Genomic DNA, 15,280 nt, shown 5'->3' with positions numbered 1-15,280 from the left:
TGCTGGCCATGCCTCCTTTTTCCTGGCCACACCCTCTATTCCAGCACATGGGAGGTCCTGTAGGAACCACTACGCTGGCTGTATGCCCAGGAGATTCCCCCTATGCTGGGCTGACCCCACCCTACCCCCTAGGGCTGCCTACCCCAGTATCAGGCCATTTTGCACCAGCAGCCTGGCATACAGCAGCCGCAGCCCAGCCCTCGGGGATTTGGGTGGGTTTCCAAACCCAGATTGCAGCTGGCTCCTATCTTTGTAGCGGGGTGACGTGAAAGTCGGATCTGCTCTCCCCGGACTGCCCGGGGTTTGTGGGTCACAGCAGAGCTGGACGCTGCAGCACAGGCCCATCTCCGGTGGCTTTGCTTATTTGTGCATCAGTCACAAGTTCATCTCACCACCCGCACTGGCCCCCAGGCCAGGAGCCACTCGTCCCACTCAGTAACAAGCTACCCTCCAGCCAGCCAGAGCTTGTGCCCTTTGTCTGCCGGCCAACTCCCCTCCCTCCATTTCCTCAAATAACAAAACTCTTGTTTCATCTCATTCATTTCCCTGCCTGCTCCGGGCCTGCGGTTGTTTTGCTCAGGCGCCTCCTGCTGACTGAGCGGCATGTTACCGTGCGTGGAAGGAAGCCCCTTCTGCTGGTGTCCTACCTGCCCCTGCAGCCAGCCTGGATGCTGTCTTTGAGCCTCTAAGCCACTAACTCCCCAGATCCCTCCCCGGCCCTGCTCCAGTGACTGCAACTGACTGAATGTCCAGCGGCAAGGTGCTGGCACTGGGGGAATCTCATCCTGGCCGGCCAGAATGACTCAGCCTCAAATCTTCTGTCCAGGGGCAGCCTCCTTCCCTCACCCCACCTCCAGGTACCGCTAGCAGCCGCTGGGCTGTCTAAGGCCCGGATAAGCTGGTGTGATGCAGGGCTTCGGCCCCCAGTGATGGCACACTGTGATGATGATGCAAGGTGCCAGCATGACCTGCTCTCTGGATGGACCCACAGCCAAGCCGCACTGCTCCAGAAGTGGGTGTTGCTGGCTGGAGAGGGGGTGTGGCCAGAATACCCCTGTGCCAGCCTCCACTGGGCAGCTTCTAATGGTGCCCAATCGCTAGTGGGATCCTTAGGGGAAGTGTCTTCCCCACTCTGCCCAGGGCACCGGGACCCGATTCAAAGCCCGATGAAGCCACCAGGCCCCCATTGATTTCAGTGGTGCTTTGGTTCAGACTCGTCGCCGTTAAGACTCTGAATCAGCCTGAGCCGTGATGCTCGGCTCGGAATCCGAACTCGGAGCACGCTTGTCCGCAGCCCCTGGTGTGTGTGGGTCAGGGACTGACGACGCCAGTGATTCCTGCAGCTGATCGGGCTTTGTTTGGGCCCATTTCTCTGGCTCATGGTGGGAGCAGGGGGCAGGGGGTCCTGGCTTGAGCAAATGCATACCGGACACCCATCGTACCAGGGACACCCATGTTTCCTTTCTCTCTCTCCTAGGCAGGAAATGTGTCTCATGCCTTAAGCCTCTCCAGAGAGTTTCTTCACTACGGTATGTGATTGTCAGTGGGAAATCAGTGACTTTTCCCTCCGCTCTGGGTGAAAAGCTGCTTTTCATTGAAACCAGGGGTTCTCCAGCGGTGGCCCATGGAGCCTCTACCCATGCTGTGCAGGATATAACGGGCTGGCAAGGAAGCACAGGGGGGGAGGGCTGGAAAGGGCGGGTCTTTCCTACACGGCAGGCTGTAAAACTCCTAAATTGCTGACCTAAATGAGCGCCAGGTTTATAGACCAGCGGTGCTGAGCTCATGCTCACCACAGCTAAGGTGGGGGGGAGGCAGTTCACCCCTCCCCCAATTCCGGGGTAGCCAGGGCCAAACTGGCTCCAGGTGCAAGTTAGAGCAGCCCCAGGGTTGCTTTAACGTAGGCTGGCTGCACCGTTCTGTCACACCAGCCTGGCTGCAGTGTATGGTCCAGGTTCTGGCCCAGTCCCCAGGCAATCCTCCGCTGCCTGATGAAGGCAGCATCCATTCATTCTCTTTCCACCACTGGAGTGGCACAAAGGGACTTTAACTCCGGCTGCAGATCAAGCCCAAGCTTTTATTGCTCTGACTCTCATGCGTATCTAGTTGTTACACGCTTTTCTAAGTGCCTGAAAATTGTTACCTGAGTTGGTAAACGTCATAACTAACCGGCCAGTGTGTATGTGCACCACTGACCTCTACTGGCTAGAATTAGCACTGCTCAATGGTATCATATAGAGTCCGGTGATAGAGACCCCCACTTTAGCTCAAGTGGCCCAGGGTAGGGCTTTGAGAGCAGAAGGATCTGAGTTCTGTCCTCACGCTCCCCATGAAATTCAGTTTGGCCATGGGACACAGCATGGGATTGATGACAACCGGGAAATCCCTTAGTGACTGTGGATTATAGATTTTAATTAAGGACAGAAGGGACTGTTGTGATCATAGAATCCAGGGGGTCTCAAACTGCGGGTCGCAAGGTTATTATGTGGGGGGTCGTGAGCTGTCAGCCCCACACATGGTGGGGATCCGGCTGTCAGCCCCGTTCATGGCGGAGAGCCTGAGCTCCTCCCACCCAGCTCCACCTCCAGCCCCGCTCCACCTCCAGCATTGAAAATAGTGTTCAATATCAAAAAATGTGTTTTGAATGGATAAGTAAAATCGCACTCGGAGGCTTGCTGTGTGAAAGGGTCACCAACACAAAACGTTTGAGAACGCTTATCTAATCTGATCTCCTGCAGAGCACAGGCCAGAGGACATCGCCCAGTCATTCCTGGATCAAGCCCATAACTTATGTCTGAGCTAGCATGTGCCTTTAAGAAAGACAGCCAGTCATGACTTGAAGGCCGCAAGTGATGGAGAATCCATCACGGTCCTTGGTAAATTGTTCCAGTGGAATGAGTTACAACTTGTGGAACTCCTTGCCTGAGGAGGTTGTGAAGGCTAGGACTATAACAGCTTTTAAAAGAGAACTGGATAAATTCATGGAGGTTAAGTCCATTAATGGCTATTAGCCAGGATGGGTAAGCAATGGTGTCCCTAGCCTCTGTTTGTCAGAGGATGGAGATGGATGGCAGGAGAGAGATCACTTGATCATTACCTGTTAGGTTCACTCCCTCTGGGGCACCTGGCATTGGCCACTGTCGGTTGACAGGATACTGGGCTGGATGGACCTTTGGTCTGACCCAGTACGGCCGTTCTTATGTTCTTATCTCCTCTGATGTTATTTGGTGAGAGAGACAAACTTTCAAGCTTGTCTCTCTCATCAACAGAAGCCGGCCCATTAAAAGATACGACCTCACCCGCCTTTTCTCTCTAATATCCTGGGACCGACACAGCTACAACAATGCTGCCTGCTGCTGATTTTACTTGTAGTCGGCAAAGAAGGCCAGAGCTGACGAAGAAATGGCTGTTAAAACGCTATGAAAGCTGACAGATGAACTCAGTCAGTGGTGCCTGTGTCCGGGGAGTATCGAAGCACGGCCAAAGCCACCTGCCAAGGGCTGGGGTAATGTGACTGTGTTGTTCCCAACAGATCCCAGCAACAAAAGAATCGCTAGGAACGTCCTGAAGTATGAAAGGCTCTTGGTGGAAAGTCCAGAGCGCGCCAAGGCTGAGGTGGGCCTGCAGAGGCCGAATGTGACTCACCTGCAGACTAGGGACCTCTATGAAGAGCTGTGCCAGACTCTGGGGTCACAGGTATGGAGCCTTGAGCCTTCATGCAGGGCTAGGGGGTGACGGTGAACGAGACCCACTCATGTCCTCTTGCCCAGGACAGCCCCGGTGTGTGCCTCAGCTCCACCCCCAGGTGAGGTAGCTCCCACTGCCCAGACAGTCCTGTTGTGACACAGACGCACATCTGCTAGTGTAACCCGCTGGTCGGTGTTTGTTGTGTGCCCGCCTCTGAGCCCCCTCTCCGGAGGGTTTGGGGCTGGTCCAGCCCCCAGCGCTGGAGCCTGGCTCTAGACTCAGGCCTTTGAGTGCTGCAGGTCCCCTGCTCCGTCTCTGTAGTTAGCCCTGCTGCGGCTGGTGGTTGTCCGGCGAGAACTGGAGGGAGGCCCAGCAGGCCCCCAGTAGCCATCACATAATAGCAGCTTTGGGTCACTGTCAGCCTAGGCCAGAGTTGAGCCGATATCCCTGAGCTGACTGGCTCTGTGACCCATTGCCAGCCCCCGGGATCCCAGCTCCTGCCTCGTCAGCGCTGCAGGAGAAGCCTTTGCAGCCCTGTGTAAATTCTAAGCACGATCCCGCTGGGAAAGAGGAAGCATGCGGCTCAGGGCACCTGATGCTGCCCCTTTCCCCAGCACTAGATGAGGTTCAGTCCCCTGTAAACTGGAGTCTCCAGCCGCCTCCTCACACATTCCTTGGACGGCTTTCCTTTCAGCCAACCCAGTATCAGATCCCAGCCCTCCATTGCTCGTACGAGACGAACGACAGCCCCTACTTGATCCTCCAGCCGGTGAAAAGAGAGCTGATCCGGCTGCAGCCGTACGTAGCCCTGTACCACGACTTCGTCAGCGACCTGGAGGCGGAGAAGATCAAGGGGCTTGCAGCTCCCTGGGTGAGTTCATCAGACAAGGCTCCTTGCAGACCTAATGCACACACCTGTCCTCATACAGCTCTATGGGGCAGAGAACCACCCGTCAATCACCTAGCAGCCGCAAGAGCTGTCTTTCCAGGGCAAGGGGGGAGGGGATGTGATCTGAATGCAGACAAATGCGAGCGTCTGGACAGCTAGAGGTGGGTCTGAACCCCATCCACACATCCAAAGAAACCCACGAGATAGTTCGGCACTTGGTCAGGCCTTCATGACTCCAGCTCCACCTACACCTGCACCCTGTGATGGGATTTTAGCCTTAAGTGGTAGGGGCTTGTTCCTTCCGTGCCGAAGGACGTGGGTCCGAGCCGCATTGCAGCCGAGAACGGGGTGAAGTGTTTTTCAGGACTGGGTGATTTCTAGAAGATCTGCTTTAGTTTAGCCAGGTATTGTGGCAGGGACGTTCTCTGGCCTGTGCTGTGCAAGAGTTGTAGCCGTGTTGGCCCCAGGATATGAGAGGGACACTGGGGCTCGGGTCAGATCTTTTATTGGCTCGAGTTCTGTGGGTGGAAGAGACAAGCTTTCGAGCTACCTAGAGTTCAGTGTGGCCTTAAAATCTACGAATCCAGCTAAGTTCCTCAACACAGAAGCCGTCTTAGAAACACGAACGACTGTCTGGCCTAACACGCTGGTGGCACGTTCACGGCCTGGCTGCCTGCGCCGGTTGCCAGCTCACCCCTTGGAACAGGGATGAAAATCGCTAGCGATCATACAGCGGTGGCGTGAGATTGTCGGGCGGCTGGTTCTTTAGGAGGGCAGGGGGCTAGTGGCGGATGGTCTCCCAGCCAGAGGAACGCGAGCGAGAAGCTGCTAGCTAGGGGTAACAAAAAGAGAGGGACGGAACTGTCTGCTCATCAGCCCTGAGTTTAAACGCTTTGTTCTGAAGTAAACCACATGCCTCTAGCTGCCTCTCTGAGCTCCCGGAGGAAGACCTGCTGCCACGGTACTGGAGCAAACCAGCCCCCATGGAGAGTAGTAAAACCAGCCCCCATGGAGATTAGTGACTGAATCCAGGGCCGACAAGTCGTCTGGGCCCAGCTCTCCTCTCCCTCCCGCTGTCTGGCCTGTGCTGAGTGTCTCATTGAGGTGGTCGTGGGGCCTGCCCCGTTACAGGGAGGACTGTGTGCTCTGGGGGGAGGGATAGCTCAATGGTTTGAGCATTGTCCTGCTAAACCCAGGGTTGTGAGTTCAATCCTTGAGGGGGCCATTTAGGGATTTGGGGCAAAAATCTGTCTGGGGATTGGTCCTGCTGTGAGCAGGGGGTTGGATTAGATGACCTCCTAGGGTCCCTTCCAACCCTGATATTCCCCATGGCTACACCTGAGCGTCAGCGGGGAGGGAACTTGCCGGGCCGGCAAGGCCAGCCAGCGGCACAGCACTGAAGCAGCGGGTGGCTCAGTGCCCTGCTCTTGCTGGCTGGGTAATAGCGTCCCAACTTTGTGGGCCCCATCCCGGCGCAAAGCCTGAATGCACAGATCCATAGCTCCTGCCTTAATCCACCCGGGAGTGTGTGTGGCTGCAGCTCCCATATTTGTTACGTCCTCTGACTATCTCTTGTGCTCTCGTCTCCCTGTTGCTCAGCTGCAGAGATCAGTGGTTGCCTCGGAAGAGAAGCAGCAGAAAGCCGAGTACCGGATAAGTAAGAGGTAATTAACCCCCCGGGACGTTCGGGCGCCAGGGTTCTCACAGCTGCAATTCCATGCCTGGTCGAACGACCCTGCGGGGCTGCCTAAGCGAAATGGTTTCACTGCCACGGCGTCTGACCCGTCTTATTGTTAATCATATTACAGCAGTACCTAGAGGCCCCCAACTACAGCGGAGTCCCATTGTGCTAGGTGCTGTACAAACTGCAATGGGGGGATTGCAGCATGTGTGGACCTACACGAGCTAAAGCTTTGGCCTAGCTAGCTCCCGTACCAATAGCAATGAAGCTGCAGCAGCACGAGCTAGCTGCCCGATTACGTACCCAGGCTCCCTGGTGAGCTTGTACTTGGGTGGCTAGTCCATGCTGCCGCGGCTTCACTGCTATTGGTACCCAGGCTACGGCTCCACGTGCTGCAGCCACAGATTGCAGCGTAGACACACCCAGGGAGACAGCACCCCTGCCTTGAAGAGCTGACAGATAGACACAGCAGACAGGGGAAAGATTATCCCCCACCCCCCATTGTACAGGAGGGGTGAGGAATTTTTATGCCCAAATGCACACAAGACACCCGCTTTATACCTCACTTGCCTGGTGTAACTCAGTCCAGGAGTCACGCCGGATTGACCTGGGTGTAAGGGGGGAATCAGACTTAGACCGTCTGGGGCAGAGTTCTGGATGTTCAAGGACTCCCTGCCAGGAAATGTGCTGGGGTAGAATCATAGAATCATAGAATCTCAGGGTTGGAAGGGACCTCAGGAGGTCATCTAGTCCAACCCCCTGCTCAAAGCAGGACCAATCCCCAACTAAATCATCCCAGCCAGGGCTTTGTCAAGCCGGGCCTTAAAAACCTCCAAGGAAGGAGATTCCACCACCTCCCTAGGTAACGCATTCCAGTGCTTCACCACCCTCCTAGTGAAATTGTGTTTCCTAATATCCAACCTAGACCTCCCCCACTGCAACTTGAGACCATTGCTCCTTGTTCTGTCATCTGCCACCCCTGAGAACAGCCGAGCTCCATCCTCTTTGGAACCCCCCTTCAGGTAGTTGAAAGCAGCTATCAAATCCCCCCTCATTCTTCTCTTCTGGAGACTAAACAATCCCAATTCCCTCAGCCTCTCCTCGTAAGTCATGTGCTCCAGACCCCTAATCATTTTTGTTGCCCTCCGCTGGACTCTTTCCAATATTTCCACATCCTTCTTGTAGTGTGGGGCCCAAAACTGGACACAGTACGCCAGATGAGGCCTCACCAATGTCGCATAAAGGGGAACGATCACGTCCCTCGATCTGCTGGCAATGCCCCTACTTATACAGCCCAAAATGCCATTAGCCTTCTTGGCAACAAGAGCACACTGTTGACTCATATCCAGCTTCTCGTCCACTGTGACCCCTAGGTCCTTTTCTGCAGAACTGCTACCTAGCTATTCGGTCCCTAGTCTGTAGCAGTGCATAGGATTCTTCCGTCCTAAGTGCAGGACTCTGCACTTGTCCTTGTTGAACCTCATCGGGTTTCTTTTGGCCCAATCCTCTAATTTGTCTAGGTCCCTCTGTATCTGATCCCTACCCTCCAGCGTATCTACCACGCCTCCCAGTTTAGTGTCATCTGCAAACTTGCTAAGAGTGCAGTCCACACCATCCTCCAGATCATTAATAAAGATATTAAACAAAACCGGCCCCAGGACCAACCCTTGGGGCACTCCGCTTGAAACCGGCTGCCAACTAGACATGGAGCCATTGATCACTACCCATTGAGCCCGACAATCTAGCCAGCTTTCTATCCACTTTACAGTCCATTCATCCAGCCCATACTTCTTTAACTTGGCGGCAAGAATACTGTGGGAGACCGTATCAAAAGCTTTGCTAAAGCCAAGGAATAACACATCCACTGCTTTCCCCTCATTCACAGAGCCAGTTATCTCCTCATAGAAGGCAATTAGGTTAGTCAGGCACAACTTCCCCTTGGTGAATCCATGCTGACTGTTCCTGATCACTTTCCTCTCCTCTAAGTGTTTCATAATTGATTCCTTGAGGACCTGCTCCATGATTTTTCCAGGGACTGACGTGAGGCTGACTGGCCTGTAGTTCCCCAGATCCTCCTCCTTCCCTTTTTTTAAAGATGGGCACTACATTAGCCTTTTTCCAGTCATCTGGGACCTCCCCCGATCGCCATGAGTTTTCAATGATGATGGCCAATGGCTCCGCAATCACATCCGCCAACTCCTTTAGCACCCTCGGATGCAGCGCATCCGGCCCCATGGATTTGTGCTCATCCAGTTTTTCTATATAGTCCCGAACCACTTCTTTCTCCACAGAGGGCTGGTCACCTTCTCCCCATACTGTGCTGCCCAGTGCAGCAGTCTGGGAGCTGACCTTGTTTGTGAAGACGGAGGCAAAAAAAGCATTGAGTGCATTAGCTTTTTCCACATCCTCTGTCACCAGGTTGCCTCCCTCATTCAGTAAGGGGCCCACACTTTCCTTGACTTTTTTCTTGTTGCTAACATACCTGAAGAAACCCTTCTTGTTACTCTTAACATCTCTTGCTAGCTGCAACTCCAAGTGTGATTTGGCCTTCCTGATTTCACTCCTGCACGCCTGAGCGATATTTTTATACTCCTCCCTGGTCATTTGTCCAATCTTCCACTTCTTGTAAGCTTCTTTTTTGTGTTTAAGATCAGCAAGGATTTCACTGTTAAGCCAAGCTGGTTGCCTGCCATATTTACTATTCTTTCTACACGTTGGGATGGTTTGTTCCTGCAACCGCAATAAGGATTCTTTAAAATACAGCCAGCTCTCCTGGACCCCTTTGCCCTTCATGTTATTCTCCCAGGGGATCCTGCCCATCAGTTCCCTGAGGGAGTCAAAGTCTGCTTTTCTGAAGTCCAGGGTCCGTATTCTGCAGCTCTCCTTTCTTCCTTGTGTAACAATGAAAGGGACTGAGGCCTCTGCAGTCACCTCTCACTAGGAGCTGGGAACTTCTGTGTCCCAGGGTGCGTCCACACCGGAGCTGGAGGGGCAATTCCCAGCTGGAGGAGACGGCCCTGGCTAGTGCCGATCGAGCTAGCGCGCTAAAAATAGAGTAGGAGCCTGTCTGAGACCCTGGGTCCATATTCCGGGCGGCTCTAGGCCACCCCACTGCGGCAGCGCCGCTTCTATTTTTAGCACACCAGCTCAATCAGAGCTAGCGCAGGTATATTCACTCCGGCTGGAAACTGCACCTCCAGTTCCAATGTCGACGGTCCCGCGACGACACAACGCGAGGTGATCAAACAGCTGTGAGATGGGAGTGATATTGACTAATTTCCGATGGGAGGGACATTAGACCATTCTCACCTTAGGCTGGGTTTAAACTAGTATCCTCGGAGTGCGGGGCCTCAGATCCCATCCCTGGTCTCTGAGCTCCCCTGCAGTGACAGGCGGGAAGAGAATGTATGGCTGGAACTCAGACGATCCCTTGCTGGGGAAGCTTCGCTGAGACAGAAAGGACAGTTCTCCTGACTCCCTGCAGAGGAGGAAAGAGTTAAATCCAGAATCCAGGCCCGGAGTAGTGTGGCTTTGCAGTGATCCCAGTAAATATTTCCGGGCTCAGCCTCCCAGCGTCATCCCCAGACGCCCCGTTTAATGGAATTCCATTCCCAGGCCCAGAGCCAGCAGGAGAGAGTGAATGTTTAACCCCCGCAGCTCCAGGGGGCTGCTAACGGAGGCAGAAGGGGCATTGGCAGAGGTCACCCCATTGCCAGTGAGAAGGTGTTTGTCATGACAGGACCCAGAAAAGGGAGGGGGGATTAAACCATGGGGAGAAGGAAATGGTAACTAGCTACATTAATTTAAAAGACAATGACCTAGATCCCCTAACCAGATGAAAGCAACAGAGGGTCCTGTGGCACCTTTAAGACTAACAGAAATATTGGAGCATAAGCTTTCGTGGGTGAATGCCCACTTCATCAGTTGCGTCTGATGAGGTGGGCATTCACCCACGAAAGCTTATGCTCCAATACTTCGGTTAGTCTTAAAGGTGCCACAGGACCCTCTGTTGCTTTTTTACAGATTCAGACTAACACGGCTACCCCTCTGATACTTGTAACCAGATGAACTCGCCTCCAATGCACACAGCGTCTGATAGAGAAACCCAGATTACACACTGCACTTCCCCACCAAGCATCTGAAAGCCCTTCGTTTTCAGCCATTAATTCTAGCCACCGCCTCTGCAACGAGGTACCTGTTAGTATAATTACTGCTGTCGTACAGATGGGGTAAACTGAGGCACAGAGACTTGGACAAGGCGACGCAGTAAGTCAGTGGCAGAGGGAAGACTGAATCCAGTCATACTGATGCCTAAGCCCCTGTTCAAACCAGCAGACCCCACTAGTCACAATCGAGGTACAATATAAAAAGCAAGACCGGATTTGTCTCCAGGTTTAACGTTTTGGATGTGAACCTGGTTTCTCTACAAACCTCGTAATGACACTGAATATCCCTCCGGCTGAAAAACAACGGAACAAATGAGGCACTTCAGACGTACGTCTGGGCGGGATTCAGTTATTTGTTAGCCAGCCGATGATTTATTCCTTATGGGGGCTCTGCGGGCTACATTCTGCCCTGATGACTCGCCCGCGCTGTGTCATGCAGACAGCAGTTCATGGCCGTTGGCAAGAGGCAGCCGTTGAACAAGATGATTTTCTTTCTGGCCCTCTCAGGATTGTTGGGCCAGTCCCCTGCCTTTCTGCACATTCCCTGAAACCCCAAAGTGGCTGCAGCAGCTACTTAAGGCAGGATCCTCGGGGTTTATGTAGCTCAGCCCGAGGTTGGGCCACGCACAGAATTAGCGAAACGGGTGCCAGCCCCAATGTGGGCACTCGTCTGCCAGCCGGTGCCATTCTGGGTTCTCATTGACCACGTTGGCACCGAGCCCTTGGGACCGGCAGGGCGGGTGGGTGGGGAGCAGGATGGCTTTTGCACCTTTGCAATATTCCCTCTTTGGCCTGGCAGGGTCGCTGTAGCTCACGGGTGTCTGAGCCTCTCCCCCCTTGAGTCAGCTGACCTGGGCCAGCTGCAGCCGTGCCCTGGGTCTTTATCACAGTATAGATCTACCCTAACCTCTCTGGGCCTCAGTTGTCCTTCCATAAAATGGGGCTACAATACCTCTTCCTTGTTCCCACCTTCTGTAAGTGCTTTGGGGCAGGGAATATGGCCCAGATCCTCTAAGGTATTTGGGCACCTAACTCCCATTAAAATCAAAGGGAATTAGGTGCCTAAGTGGCTTTGAGGCTCTGGATCTGTCTGACTGTGTGCACGTGTACCGCACCTAGCGCAATGAGGCACTGACTGTGTGCACGTGTACCGCACCTAGCGCAATGAGGCACTGACTGTGTGCACGTGTACCGCACCTAGCGCAATGAGGCACTGACTGTGTGCACGTGTACCGCACCTAGCGCAATGAGGCACTGACTGTGTGCACGTGTACCGCACCTAGCGCAATGAGGCACTGACTGTGCTTGAGGCCTCTAGGTACAAATGTCATATAATAATAAGAAAATAGGTGCCATTCATGGAATTTAGCATTGGGTTTAGATTTCGTACCCCCCACCCCCACCCCTTAGTGTTTGGATCCAGGGTGCTGGTTCCGGTCTGTTTCTAGCTAAAGTGGAGAACAGAATCTGGCAGGGGATTAGATGCTGGAACGCTCTGAAAGGCTGGACGACAGCAGCGCCCATGTCAGCAAACAGATCCGGTAGAAGAATACGGTTTCCACGCATTGATCCAAAACACACTGCCTCCAGGACTATGACAAAGTCAAAGGCCTTCGACATAAATACTCCAGGCACAGCAAGAAGCTTCCAGGGCTGCGCCCAGTGAAACCAGCGCCAGGAAAGTAAAGATCCCTTCGCTGGACACATTTTACCTGCTAACCTTCAGCCAGCAGCTGCCCCCCTGCCATGCACCCGTCTCTGTTTGGAGCGGCCTCTGCTCTGAGTGAGGCATTCAGCCATGGCAGCAAGTTAGAGGCAGGAGAACAGCTGATTTTGTTTCAGGAACAGGAGACCTGGGAATGGGTGGGGGGGATTTCCTGGCTGTGCCACAGACTCCCTCTGTGAGCTTGGACAAGTCACCTCTCACTAGCTTTTTAAAGGGGTTTAGGTGCCCAAAGATGTAGATAGGTGCCCAAATACCTTTCCAAATCTGGCCCTTAGAGCCTGATCTGAAACCCATTTGAGTCAATGAAAAGACGCCCATTGGGCTGTAGATCATGGTCGTATTGCACATGCGAATTAGGGGTTTGCCACAAGTGGATTTTCCCTTTTAAAAATTCTGGCTCTTTGCCTCTCTGTGCCTCAGTTTCCCTCTCCATCCAATAAGGCTAATAACCCCGACGGTACTGCACCTTACAAACATGGGGCCAAATTCGTCGCTGGGGATCTCTTCCCTGGTGGAATTTGATTGACTCTGGCTCGTTGGGCATTTAGAACAGATTCCATCTATGGGGATCCCGCTGCCAGCTGTTCTTGGCGACCCCTCTGAGCTTGTCTGCTGTGCATTCCAGCGCCTGGCTGAAGGACACCGTCGACCCCGTGATCGTGTCGCTAGATCAGAGGATTGCAGCCCTGACTGGCTTGAACATTCGGCCACCGTATGCAGAGCACCTACAGGTGGTGAATTATGGGATAGGTGGACACTACGAGCCTCATTTTGACCATGCCACTGTAAGTAACAAAGCCCGTGAGACTGGCTCACAAGGGGTAATTTTTACATAGGGCCTGAGCCAATGATCATTGAAGTCAACGGGAGGCTTTCCATTGGCATCTGTTGGCACTGGATGGGGCTCACCGTGCCACGCAGCAGCTTCTTGTGTTTCAATACCGCTCCAGGGCTGTCGCACTGATCAGTCTATTTCATGGGATTTGTCAAGGCTGATTCCCCCCTCTGGCACTTTGAAGGTGGGGGCCCGCAAGGATTCTAAAAATTAATACTGGGAACTCCAGGCTTGTATTAAACTCCCAAGCTTACAGCTTTTCTCTGACCTTGGCTTGGTAAACGCTGCCACCACCCAAGTGCAGAACCCCTTTGAGAGCCCAGGAAGGCGCACTTTGGGAATTTCTTCCTGTGGGGTACCCTCAAGCCCTTTCACACACACACACACCCGGGGAAAAGGTGAGAAAGGAAAAAAAAAACGGAAATCAGTTGTTGCCACCAGCTAATTAAACAACATGTGCACAAACTTCTTAGGACACAAAAATTCAATCTTGTTCTTAAAACAGGTAAATTTTATTAAGAACAAAAAAAAAGAAAGAAAATACATCTGGAAACTTAGGCTATTGCTAGATTTAAAAAACCCACTTACAAAAATTAAGCATCAGGAATAACCTTCTTGAGGTCCATCTTAAAGGTTGCAAGCAAAACAAAAGCATTTGGGGTTAGCACATAGGAGTCCAGAAGACATAAAGAAATAAACAGAGCTAAACCTAATCGCGTCTTCCTACACATTTTCTAAGCTACTTACATATCTGGGGTTTTAAATGAGTAGTTTCTAGATATGATCTGATGATTTTTCATACCTGGCCCAAAGCTTTTTACAGCATCGCTGCTCTGTTCCCTCTCTCTGGAAAACAACACAGACAGACAAAGGGGAAGTTTTTTCCTCAATTTTAAAAAGTTCTAGCCTTCCCATTGGCTCTTTTGGCCAGGTGCCCACTCACTTCCTTTTGCAGTCGGACTTTTTAACCCTTTACAGGTAAAGCAAGTAGAGAACAGCTACAAAGAGAGATTTTATAGCTAACTGGCTGTCTGGGTCCATAAAAGGGAGTTCCCCCCCTCCCCCCCCTTTTCTTTTATCACAGGATTCTTTCGCACGATCCTTTCCACCTGACTTAAAAAATACTTCCCTTCTGGAACTCCAAGGGCTGTTGTCTCTCTATGACAGAGAAGATGGCCAAAGAGGCACCAACGCCCAACTCATCTGTAATCAGTGGTGCCTTGGGGCTGGAATTGTCCATGGGGCCCTGTAACATATTCTAATTGCCCTTGCTCCTGTGAATGAATCTGCCAGCCACAGCACTGCTGGCCAGAAGGTAGGGTTACCATATTTTGTGCCTCCAAATGGAGGACACTCCACGGGGCCCCGGCCCCGCCCCCAGCCCCACCCACGCCCACGCCCCAACTCCGCCCCCTCCCCTGCTTCCCGCGAACATTTGATTCGCGGGAAACCTGAAGCAGGAAAGGGGGGTGTGGGGGGAGGAGGCGCGGCCCAGGCTGGCCCCCCCGGCGGCTCCAGCCTGGGTCGGCTCGGGCCCTGGGGTGCCGGCCCCGGCCCCCGGCCGACCGCCCCCGGCCGCCCAGCACCGCCGGCCCCGGCCGACCACCCCCCGGCCGCCCAGCACCGCCGGCCCGGCGCACCCCCCGGCCGCCCGGCACCGCCGGCCCGGCGCACCCCCCGGCCGCCCGGCACCGCTGGCCCCCGGCGGCCCGGCGCACCCCCCGGCCGCCCAGCACTGCCGGCCCCCGGCGGCCCGGCGCACCCCCCGGCCGCCCAGCACCGCAGGCCCCGGGCCAGCCCCCAGCCCAGTGGCGCCGGATTTTCCCGGACATGTTCGGCTTTTTGGGATTTCCCCCCGGACGGGGATTTGAGTCCCAAAAAGCCGGACATGTCCGGGAAAATCCGGACGTATGGTAACCCTACAGAAGGGCATTTTGTAACATAATTACAGCTGGGTGACATGTTTTCACTGAAACCCTTGTTTGATGAAAAAAGGCTTTTCAACCAAAATGAAAAAATTCACTGCCAAATATTTTGGTTGACGTTTTCAGGCTTTTTGTTGAAAAAAATGGAAATGGAAATTTTTTTCAATAAAACAATTCTTTGGTTTGGGGTTAAAAAAAAATCTGCATTTTTAAATGGAAACATTTTACTGGAAAATCTCCCAGTTTTGGTTTGGGATATTTCAATGAAAACACAAAACATTTCCATGGGACATTGTGAAATAATGAAAAAAATTCACATTTCCAGTGAAAAATAATTGGCATTTTAAAGCCAGTTCTACACATACAGTAAC

At 53.2% G+C, this 15,280-nt stretch overlaps 1 protein-coding gene across 3 annotated transcripts in view; it reads left to right on the top strand.

Annotated features, from left to right (window-relative positions):
• The window catches only part of P4HA3 (prolyl 4-hydroxylase subunit alpha 3), a 44,029-nt gene that overhangs the window by 21,787 nt on the left and 6,962 nt on the right, over nt 1–15,280 (top strand). For all 3 annotated transcript variants that reach the window (XM_005308525.4, XM_042850699.2, XM_042850703.2), the window contains 5 exons: nt 1,478–1,529; nt 3,533–3,696; nt 4,382–4,558; nt 6,176–6,240; nt 12,775–12,934. In XM_005308525.4, the coding sequence (XP_005308582.2) occupies nt 1,478–1,529; nt 3,533–3,696; nt 4,382–4,558; nt 6,176–6,240; nt 12,775–12,934 (618 nt within the window). The remainder of the gene's footprint in view (nt 1–1,477; nt 1,530–3,532; nt 3,697–4,381; nt 4,559–6,175; nt 6,241–12,774; nt 12,935–15,280) is intronic.

Source organism: Chrysemys picta, chromosome 1 (assembly GCF_011386835.1).
Source record: "Chrysemys picta bellii isolate R12L10 chromosome 1, ASM1138683v2, whole genome shotgun sequence".
Taxonomy (NCBI): domain Eukaryota; kingdom Metazoa; phylum Chordata; order Testudines; family Emydidae; genus Chrysemys; species Chrysemys picta.
The sequence above is the reverse complement of the archived record's forward strand: the minus strand, read 5'-3'. Positions and strand labels throughout refer to the sequence as shown.